Source organism: Hipposideros armiger, unplaced genomic scaffold (assembly GCF_001890085.2).
Source record: "Hipposideros armiger isolate ML-2016 unplaced genomic scaffold, ASM189008v1 scaffold_18, whole genome shotgun sequence".
NCBI lineage: Eukaryota > Metazoa > Chordata > Mammalia > Chiroptera > Hipposideridae > Hipposideros > Hipposideros armiger.
Window position 1 is genome coordinate 1,774,816 of NW_017731368.1, and position 11,422 is coordinate 1,786,237.

An 11,422-nucleotide genomic window follows, 5' to 3' on the forward strand; every position below is an offset into this window, starting at 1 on the left:
CGCCCTGCAATGCGAGTGTCTCTGACAGTGACCTTCAGCCTCCTCAAGGCTCCCTACTTCCTCCTTGCTCTCTACAGTATATTCTCACCCAGCAGAGGGCTCCTGTTAACTCATAAGTCAGACTATGTCACTCCCCTGCTCAAAACTCTAGAATGGCTCCCATCTCCTTTAGAGAAGCTGATGTCCTCCTCACAGTGACACACAAAGTCTGCTTTGCATGCTACCATCACCTCCATATTCCATGTCTTTATTAGCTGCTGCTCTTGCTCTCCCTCACTCTGTTCTAGCCACAAAGAATTCCCTTTGATTTCTCAAACCGCCCAGGCACAGACCATCTCAGGGCTTTTGTACTTTCTTTTCCTCTGCCTGGAAGGCCCATCAACCTCTACCCCGTGTCTATGGACAGGACTCACTCTCTCACTTTCTTCGGTCTTGAATCCAGTCGCCTTCTCGGAGAAACACTCACTTAACTCACCTAATTAAAATTGCAAATTACGCTGCCTCCCCCCGCCCCCGCCGCCATCCTCACTCCCTAACCCTCTTTCAGGGTTTATTTTTCTCCGTAGTAGTTATCACCACTTGCTCGCTATGCGTTTTCCACTTAATTTATTTCTGTTATAGTCTATAAGCTCCACAAGAACAGGGATCCGTATGCTGTGCTACCAGCTGTGCTTCCAGCACTTGGATGGGCGCCTGACACATAGCAGAACGCAGTCGACTTCTGTTGAGTGAGTGGAGGAATGGGCAGAGAAAGAAACATTTAAGTCCGTAAAGACTTCTTGGAGGAGTAAATCCATCCGTTGGCACATCCAAACTCAGCCCAGATCGCGTCACGGCCTGCCAAGCTCCCTCAAGCCACGCCCGTCGGGGCGGGGCCGCGGCAGGAAGCAGCCCCCAAGGCGGAAGCCGTGCAGGACAGTCTCTAGATCCTCCTCCCGACCTGCTCCGGGCTCCTGCCCCGCCCACGAGAAAGTGGGTGAAAGGTCGGCGGCGCCGGCACTGCGACTTGAGCAGTGAAGCTAGGCGGCGGGGAACGCACAGCTGCACTGACGGACAGACGGACCATGGCAGATCAGGCGAAGCCCATCAGCCCGCTCAAGAACCTACTGGCCGGCGGCTTTGGCGGCATGTGCCTAGTGTTTGTTGGGCACCCGTTGGACACCGTCAAGGTGCGAGGAGGCTGGGGGGAACGAGGCCCGGGCGGGGCGTGGAAAGCAGGTTCTCCCCCTCGAGGCGCGGCCCGGGACAGAAAGGGGGCCAGTGGGAGCTTCCGTGAGAAGTTTTGAGAATCTCCCTTTTTCCCCTTTTGGGGTTTGTGGGGAGCAGTTCCTTGCCCGCAGAGAGCTGAATCGTGCAGTGAGCAGCCTCTGAACCGTCCAGCAAGGGCTCTGATTTAAAGCTCTCTCCCGCAGCCTCTCCTGACCTTGCGCGCCTCTTTGGACCTGGGAAAGAAAAAGCGCCTCCCCAAAGCTGTGACTTCAGCAACCCCTAACATTACCAGCAAGATTGAAACAGGTCACCTGTAAAGCCCCCCTCAGGAAGAGAGCTAAAGACAGAGGCACGGCTATGTCCGAGATGTCTTTTGACACATCCCTCTGGGGCCAGACTGCCTCATTACCATCTTCTTTGCACGTTTCCCCGCCCAAGAGGGGCTTGGCCATCTACAGCCTGTCGTCCCATGTTAGTGAGCGGGCTCCTGTGGGAAGCGATGACGTCCTCAGTGACTGAGCCCCAGCCAAGGAAAGCCAGTGACCGACTTTGCCCAGTACCAGGCTGACCCTCACCACTCCCAGGTGAGGACCCCATGGTCAAACTGAGGCTCTGGGAAGGAGGAAACTCCTCAGGCCTTGTTCCCCGGTCTTCCTCACTCTTCCCTCTGCAGCACTTTTCAGCCAGGCCTTGCTGGTGGTTAAAGTCCACACCATGTGACTTAGCTAGCATTTAAAGCTTCACCCTAGTTTTCTAACCTTATTTCTGGATACACGCTTGGAGAAAATTGACAGATCAAGGTCACTGTGGTCCTGTGGGGAGCAGACATGACTCTTCCCACAGAGTGAGAAGCCTGTGTAGGGATCTTATTAGAATGTCAGATCAGGTTTCCTCCACAGGGGAATAGCTTTGGGGCACTTTCTCTTTGCATGTTTGCTGTCTTACATCTAGGAGAGGAGCTGGGGTCACTCCTAACAAGACCAGGATTAAAGCAACCGGTCTGGTTAGGGCATTGTGAAACATGAATTCAGCTGATGGTAATATGCTGTGTGTATTAGTGCTTCCCAGAGAGTGGTTATTCTAAGCAGCACTGTCTAATATGGGGAAAGAGTTGTCTGGCCTGTTTTCCTACTTAAAAAAAAAAAAAGTTTCAGGTGTACAAAATCATAATTATATATATATATATGTACACACACACACACACACACACACATATATATATATATATATATCTCACATCTTCTTTATCCATTCATCCATCCATGGACCCTTAGGTTGTTTCTATACCTTGGCTATTGTAAATAATGCTGCAATGAATGTAGGGGTGCATATGTCTTTTTGAAATGTTTTCATATGCTTTGGATATATACCCAGAAGTGGAATTGCTGGATCTTATGGTTTTTGAGGAACCTCCATACTGTTTTCCATAGTGGCTGCACCAATTTACAATCCTACAACAGTGTGCAAGCATTCCCTTGTTTCTACATCCTCTCCAACACTTGTTATTTCTTGTCTTTTGATAATAGCCATTCTAAGTGATGATGAACATCTTTTCATGTGCCTGTTGGCCATCCGTAGGATGTCTATTCTTTGGAAAAATGTCTATTCTGATCCTCTGTCCATCTTTTAAATGGGTTGTTTAGGGTTTTTTTGTTGTTGAGTTGCGTGAATTCTTTGTATATTTTGGATTTTAACCCCTTACAGGATCTATGATTTGCAAATATCTTCTCCCTTTCAGTGGGTTGCCTTTTTGTTTTGATGCTGGTTTCCTTTGTTGTGCAGAAGCTTTTTACTTTGATGTAGTCCCATTTGTTTATTTTTGCTTTTGTTTCCTTGCCTTTGGAGTCAGATGCACAAAAACATCCGTAAGACCTGTGTCAAGGAGCTTACTGTTTATGTTCCAGGAACTTTATGGTTTCAGGCCTTACATTCCAGTCATTAATCCATTTTGAGTTAATTTTCGCCTATGATGTAAGGTAGTGGTCTAGTTTTATTCTTTTGTGTGAGATGTTTATTGAAGAGACTGCCCTTTCTTCATTGTATGTTCTTGACTCCTGTGTGGTAAGTTAATTATTCATATATGTGTGGGTTTATTCCTGGACTCTTAATTCTGTTCCATTGGTCTGTGTGTCTGCTTTTGTTCCAATACTGTTTGGCTCTCCTGGGTCTCCAGCTTGCTGACTGCAAATCTTGTGCTTTGCCTGCCTCTATAATTGTGTGGAGCCAGTTCCTTATAATAAATATAAATGAATAAGTAAATAAATCAATCTCCATTTCCTGTTGGTTCTGCGTCTCTGGACAATCCTGACCAATGCAATACCCAAGATAATTGAAAACAGATGTCCACACAAAAGCCTGTACACAAAAGTTTATAGCCCCATTATTCCTAATAATCAAAAAGTGGGAAAAAAAGCAAATGTCCAGTATCTGATGAACAGATAAACAAATGTAGTACAATGGAATATTATTCACCAATAAAAAGGAATGAAGGACTGATACAGTCTACAACATAGATGAACTTTGAAAACATTATGCTAAGGAAAAGAAGCCAGGTGTGAAAGACCACATATTATATTATTTCATTTATATGAAATACACACAATAGGAAAATCCATAGAGACAGAAAGTAGTTTAGTGATTGGCAGGGGCTGAGAGGAGATGGGAAGGGGAGTGACTACAAATGGGTGTGGTGTTTCTTTTGAGGGCGATGAAAATGTTCTAAAATTGATTGTAAGGAAGGTTGCACAACTGTGAATATACTACAAACCATTGAACTGTATGTACAATTTAAATAGTGAATTTTATGATATGTGAATTATATATTAATAAAACTGTTAGAAAAAAACAATACTGGACCAAAGATAAATATGTTGTCTGGGACTACCCTCATCTGAAGGATTGGCTTCCATGTGCTTCATTCATATGCTGGCAAGTTGGTGCTGGTTGTTATCAGGAGGCTTTCTTTCTTCTGCACATGGCCTCTCCAGGCTGCTTGAGTGTCCTGATGACAAGGTGGTTGCCTTTCCCCAAAGCAAATAACCTGAGATGGACACCGTCAGAAACTGACCTTTTTATCATCTTGAAAAAGTCACAAAAGTTCAATACCACCACATTCTATTTGATAGAAATGAGTCACTGAGTCTGGCCCACATTCAAGAAAATTAGGACTTACCTTTCGAAGGGGAAGAGTGTCAAAGAATTGGTGGACATAATTGAAAACGACCACACTGGATAAGGATGGGTGAGGACTTGGCCTAAGAGAAGACTCAGACACAGAGAGGAAGAAATGAAGATTCTGGAAGCATCTTGAACGATTACTCCAACAGACTTGGTCCTCGTGTGATGAAAGCAGGAAGAGCCGCAGGAAGTAGCCAGAGGTGATGCCAGGGTTTCAGATCCTGAGAAAGAGGGTGGTTAGGTGGCTCTGGCACAAATGGCACATTCATAGGAGGGTGAGCTTCTGGAGGTGATTTCCGTAGGGAGAGCTTCTCCAGGCAGTTGGGAATGTAGCCCTAAAGGTGGGGAGAGAAAGTCTGGAGATGGCCCAGTGATAGTCACCAATGAGCAGCAGCTGAAGCCCTGGAATCTGGGTTTTCTGAAAGGAATGGTGGACCAGAGGAGTAGGGTGCTAAGCTTTGGAGAACGCCTGGAGTAGAAAAGGAGACAAAGAAGGACTAAGAGGGGAGGTTTAAAAGAGAGACAGTTTGAAGCATTGGATACACCAAAAGATCAAGAAGGATGAGAACCAAGAACAGTAGGATTAAATCCACCTCACTCCAAAATGCCTTTGTTGAGCACCTTACCTAACCACCAACATGCCACTACAGATGAGAGTGGGGTGGTGGCTAGAGCTAAGCTTTGCATCGGCTAGTTCCTGGCATGTCACTGGAACTCACTAGATCCAGTCTGCTCATCTGTAAACTGGGAATACCTATCCCATGGGTCATGGGGGACCCATTAGATAAGAAATAAATGATGAAAGTAAGTGGATGAGGAAATCAGAGGAAGTGTTGCTCTCTCTAAATGCATGCTGCTAATGACTTGTCAGTGCGGGGTTTGAACAAATTGGAGGAAAGAGAAGTCTGAATCCAGCAGGTTAAGTGAATGCTGAAGACATGTACACAGGTGTGGCTTTTCTCTGTTCAGTTTGGCAGACAGTTGGGCTACTGACAGGCAGTTCTGATTTTGGGAGATGACTGTATTTTAACTTCTGATTTCAGGTCCGACTGCAGACGCAGCCCCCAACTTTGCCTGGACAGCCTCCCATGTATTCTGGGACCTTTGACTGTTTCCGGAAGACTCTTATTAAAGAGGTATGATACTCAGTGCTGGGCATTTCTTTTACTTGGAATACATTCACAGGGTTCGTTTGTTACTCCCTTGGGGGGATAGGGTGACTATGTATAGTTCTGCGGAGGTCTGCTCCACAGCAGCGGTTCTCTCACCGTGCCATCCTATGCCTTCCTATTATTATCATTATGGAGTCTTTGCTAGTTTCAGCTACTGTTTTATAGGATGATTGAAGCTAATAAAATGGTTCTTTCCTTTGGAAGGCAGAATTTAGACCACAGGGAATTAGTGAGGAATAATTGGAGACTCAAAATGGAAGAAAATGCAAACCTGGGTCAATCAGTTGGTGGCAGGAGTTCCCATAAAGTCTGGAGGAAAAGTCAACCATCTGAGGAATAGTGAGAGAGGCCAGAAGAGTCTTCAAACCCCTCGACAAGGACACTCACTTGGTTTGGAGCTACCAGATTACATAATAATTATTCAAATATTTCTTAGAGTGAAAACATAGGCTTTGTTTTGTTTTTAAGATTTTATTGGGGAATTGGGGGATAGGAACAACGCTGGGGAATTGGGGGAAGGGGAACAGACAAGTTGCTGTCCTTTTTGTTCTTCAGTCTAGTTGTGGAGGACGTTGCTTCACTGGCCCAAGTTGGCACCATCATTGCGCTCTTCCCGCGTGAGGCAGATCAGTCGCCGGCTTCTGGACGGCCGCTCACTGTGGCTGCTGGCCGCTCACGCTGGCTGCTGGCTACACACGGTAGCCCATGGCAACCCACTGCAGCAGGGGCTGCAGCCTACGCCGTCGCCGGTGACTCACTGCAGCCCAGCTCCAGGTTGAGCTGTTGTTCAGCATCTTAGCTGTAGAGGACAGTGTCACTGGCCCTCATACGTGGGATCCGAACTGGGGCCCTCTGGCATCCCAAGCCAGTTCTTAACCAACGCGCCACTCGGCCGGCCCGAAAACATGGGATTTAAAAAAAGTTTTAATTGCTGGTGACATTTATTACTCATTTCATTAGCACACGTGTGAAAAGACCTTGTTGAGAACTTTTCCTTTGCTTCCTAAAATAAGTCTCATATGAATAAATACCCTATTAAATACATAGTCCTTATTAAATATACAGAAACTAAGAAGCAGGTGTCACTCAGATAAAGAGGATTCTGGTAACTGATAGACTCAGCCTTGGGGGAGAAGTTGTTTCCCAGGGTTCCTGCAGGACTCAGGCATGGGAGGAAGGTTTTTGCATCCATGGGTGAAATGGTGTTGCCTTTTCTTCCACAAAGTGCTCCTTCTTTTGTCTGTTCCTTCTTGGATAAAGCCTCATCAGTGTCCGATGAAGGCTTTAGGCTTCAGGTCTGCTAAGAGTCCTCTGCCCTTATGGTAGAGAGGCGAATGTACATGTCCCTGCCTCAGCAAACATTATTAGCACCTGTTTAGTGTCTGGACAGTGTGCTGGGTGTTGGGCACCTAGTAAGAATGGCTTGTGTAAACCCAGCTCTCTGCAGAGTTGTTGACTAGCCTTCCTTAGTCCATATGTGTGTGCGCCCCTGGTTTTTACTGTGCCACACTTAGCTCTCCGCTTTCCGGAGCTGCCAGACAGAGGTCTTGGTTGTGCTCCATGGACCTGGGTGGGCCAGCGCTGTGAAGGAAGACTAGAAGTGTTGTTGAGAGGCATGGGCTTGGCCCCTTAGGACCTGAGCATCCTTCTGAGTCAGGTGAGGAGCTGTGGGGAGGGGATTTGGAAGGACTTTGTCCCTTGCTGCTTTTGTAGATCCTCCTCAGAACCTTCTTTGTCCTATTCAGCCTTTCCTGTTTACTGCCTCTGTACTTTATCTTGGGGAGTCTGCTTATAGACTGTAGCAGTGTTTGACTTTTGCAGGATCCAAGAGGAGTGCTGCTGACAGGTACAGCTGTGGCCCTTTATTTTATTTTATTTTATTTTTTAATTAAGGTTTATTGGGGGTGACATTGTTAGCAAAGTTACATAGATTTCAGGTGTCCAATTTTGTAATACATCACCTATATATCACATTGTATGTTCACCACCCAGAGTCAGTTCTCCTTCTAGCACCATGTATTTGACCCCCTTTACCCTCATCTGCCACCCCCTTCCCCCCTACCCCTCTGTAACCACTAAACTACTGTCTGTGTCTAAGCTGTGTCCCTTTAGTTCTGGAAAGTAGATTGGTTGTAAATGGCCAGGGTCTGCAGTGAGGAAGGCTCTCCATCCTGGGCCTGGACCTCCCATTGTATAGCCTTGTTGTTAACTTCTGCCACTCTCTATAGGGAGCAACTTTCACATTGTTTTGTATTTGTTTTTAAAAGTATTCCTTATTTGGCATTAAAATGATACAAGCACTTAGTTTGTTACTGAAAGGCTTGTAACAAAGTAGCAAAGTGATCTTTTCCCATCCTCCACCTCCCTCACCCCCATTCTCCAGGGGCAACTACTATGAGCTTTCAGTGTTTATGCTGTTTCTACAGAGCTACATAGTACACATTTACTACCATATTTTATACATTTTTATATGTTTTAGCTTCCTATTTGTGGTAGACGATTTTAACTCTTACATTACTTATCCCCTCTTTCTGCCCTGCCCATATAATTTTATCACACTTTGTGATTTAATCCAATTCACTGTTTTCATGATTACCACTTCATGTATGTTTCTTTCTGTTAACTAAGAAACATACTGTGATGTGCATTTCATTTCTTGGGCAACTTTTTTGTTTTTCTTGAGGTTGGGTTAATAATTATGTCAATTTCTGTTGCTTGTGTTTCTTGGAATCGCTGTGTCTATCATCCTGTACCCATTCTGCTCTGTAGAATACCTTTCTGTTTGGTTTTCCACACTGCTTAAACAGTAATAATCTGTTCTTCCAATGTATGTTGTTTTGCTTTGTTTTTCTTGGAAACATGCCTCTAGGAGTCCTCCCTCCACATACTCCCCTATGGACTGGTTTCTTCCCGGGCCTAAGGCACCCAACACCACCCTGGAAGTCCCTTTCGCCTCCCTTAGGCTGAACCTTTGCTCTCCCGGATCCCAGACCTTTCTCTTCCTTGGTTTACTAAACTTGTTTTGTTGGGATATATATGTCTTACTGTTTACTTATTGCCGCTACATACTTGCTTTCGTTACCAAACTGTACTAGTGAAAATTGATGTGCAGTCTTACTATTGTTTTTAAAAATACAAATCCCATGTCTTAATACTTGGAAAAACACAAAAATTTCTTAATCACCTGTAACCTCACCCCAAGGAAGTCAGATCATACTGTACATCCTGTTTTGTAGCCTGCTTTTTTTTTTTCCGCTTAATAGTCTCTTTTTATGTTACAGTGTGATTTGATGGTTGTGTGATAGCCTGTTCATGAAATTCCTGTAATTTGTCTCATTTATCTCCTATTTGGGAACTTTTAGATTCATTCCAAAGTTTTGGCACCTGATAAATGCCTGATGTCATTTTTCTTTTCTTAGATCTCTGAGTATCTCCTTAGAATAAATTTCTAGACTGAGCATTTCCTGATAAAAGGGTATACTACTTTTATATACTGCCAGATTTTCTTCCAGAATGGAAGTTGTTTTTTATTTTCTCCAGCAATATATAAAAGGACAGTTATTCGTGATACATGTGGGGGTTTTCTTCCTTTTAAAAGCTCTCTCTGCTTGGCGGAGAGGTGAAGGAAGCGAGCCTCTGGTGCGTGGACACACTGCTTCTCTTTTTCAGTGGTGTAAAGGGTGGTGGTGTCTGTAAACAGCTTCTGCTTCTGTGATTCTTTACAGGGCGTCACAGGGCTGTATCGGGGCATGGCTGCCCCTCTCATCGGGGTCACCCCTATGTTCGCCGTGTGCTTCTTTGGGTTTGGTTTGGGGAAGAAGCTACAACAGAAACACCCGGAGGATGTGCTCAGGTGAGTACTTACAGGCCTGGGGGGCTTGATGCTGCTCTGCCTGGTGGTGTGATATGGGTTGGAGGAAAGAACCTTGGCCGACAGGCAGTGGCTGTCCTCCTGGCCTCCGAGGCTGGCTCCTGGGAGCTCCGCGTGAGGGAGCTACTTGAGTTTCCTTTAACCCTGTGAACCAAAGGGGGAAAAGTCCCTCACCCCCTTACCAGGTTGTCATAATTCCTTCTGTGAAGTAGTATCGCTTACTGGGGATATTAGTAATACCAGCCCTGAAGGTGTTGAGAGGTCTGAATGCTAAACTGTGTGTCAGGTGCCCAGAGCAGTACCTGTTGCTGCAGTAATGACAGCAGCAGCCTTGTTTTCCATCACCTGGTTGGGAAAAGGGAGTTTCCCACCTCTGTTTTACTTCATTTTTATAACATGATTGTAATTATTTCAGATATTGGTTTCACTGTTAAAAGAGAAGTAAATTGGTGTATTTCATTTTAATAAACTTTTAAGAAGTTGGATTTGGGTATGAAGAGGCAGATGCGTCAGAATTACAGTTCAAAATTGACAAAGTAGTTCATGAAAACAGACTTCTTGGGATGCAGGGGAATTCTGGGTGGAAACATGGTTTGTTAAGGGGCTCTCCATCTGAGCTGTGCAAGGTGACCATCACTCCTGGGAGGGGCTGCAGGCAGCATGGGACACACACAGGCTGGTCAGGCTTGGGATCCAGGAACTCAGGGGAGGAAGCCGAGGGTGCCATGCGTGCGGCTTTGTCACTACTTCAGGCCACAGCAGGCTGAGTAAGGGTCTAGGACATATGTAGAGATACTTGTAATGTGACACTTTATTTGTGGTGTTCTTATGACCCTCTGAATGTGCCCAGCGTCTCTGAACAGCCACCGGTGGCCCCAAATGTGGGCGGGTGTGTGTAGAGTCCTTTGGAGCTGTGTTTGACTGTTGGTAGTCGGAATGTCCCGTGGATCATGCCTGTCTGGGTATCATCCCTGTTTGGCCCTTTCTGAGCATCTTTTAGCACATTCCTTACAATTGGCCTGGCTGCCCCTCAGCCTGTGGAGGTGGCCACAGCTGTTCCCCCTGGCCTTGATGCTGTCCTCCTCCTTGAATCTTGGCTTCAAATGCTCTCTGGCCCTTGGTGATCCAGAGAAGGTGTGATTGGAGGGGAACTGGGGTCAACAGAGATCCCAGTCCTGGGCTAATCACTTTTTCCCGTAACAACCCTGAATTTTACAGATGGGGAATTAAGGCTCAGAGAGGCCTGGAAACTTGGCTATAGCCATTGTGCGTGGCAGGCCCAGGGAAGGAAACCATGTCTCACTATAAAGCTTCTCCCATGGGCGAGGCCATCAAAGTGTGCAGGTGGGCCTCATATGGCTTTTGGCACTAAGACCCCTGCCCTGGGAAGTTTGACATCAGAATATACCCGGAACTTGGCTTTTGTGTGACATATGTTTCATTTGTGCTGGGCTTCTGTCCAGTCCAAGTACTTATTTTTCTTACAAAGTCATCCTCTGCTGGGATTGCCTCTGTCCCGGGTGGGTAGTCACAGATGCTTGCCTCCGGTTTTTGTTTTCACTACAGCTACCCCCAACTATTTGCAGCTGGGATGTTATCTGGCGTATTCACCACAGGAATCATGACCCCTGGAGAACGGATCAAGTGCTTGTTACAGGTTAGGGTGTGATCTGGGGTGGGGGTATGTGATGTGAGGGGAGGTGGCTAGCTCTTTCCATTCAGTATACAATTTTGTGTGAATGTTTATGTCCTTTCATTCTTTATAAAGGCTTCAGGTCAAATGTGCAAAACACTTTCAGGGTTTTTGGGAATATGGAAACAATCATAATAGAATCAAGAACCAGGATAGTGTAACAGGCCAATCAAAATGTCACACCTGTGATATGTCCATCCCTACATGTCCACCCTTGTTAGCATGTACTTCAGGTGGAAGGGAGGCTGCTCTTGCCCAACATCTTCTGTCTCCACCCATTGCGTCAGGCTCAGTGACCTT

General features: G+C 45.8%; 1 protein-coding gene across 1 annotated transcript in view; it reads left to right on the forward strand.

Moving 5' to 3' along the window:
• The first annotated feature begins 948 nt into the window (after positions 1-948).
• Positions 949-11,422, forward strand: part of SLC25A20 (solute carrier family 25 member 20) — a 24,547-nt gene continuing 14,073 nt past the window's right edge. The window contains exons 1-4 of the mRNA XM_019634497.1: positions 949-1,169; positions 5,430-5,522; positions 9,284-9,411; positions 10,996-11,086. Coding sequence (XP_019490042.1) covers positions 1,065-1,169; positions 5,430-5,522; positions 9,284-9,411; positions 10,996-11,086 — 417 coding nt within the window. The 5' untranslated portion in view covers positions 949-1,064. The remainder of the gene's footprint in view (positions 1,170-5,429; positions 5,523-9,283; positions 9,412-10,995; positions 11,087-11,422) is intronic.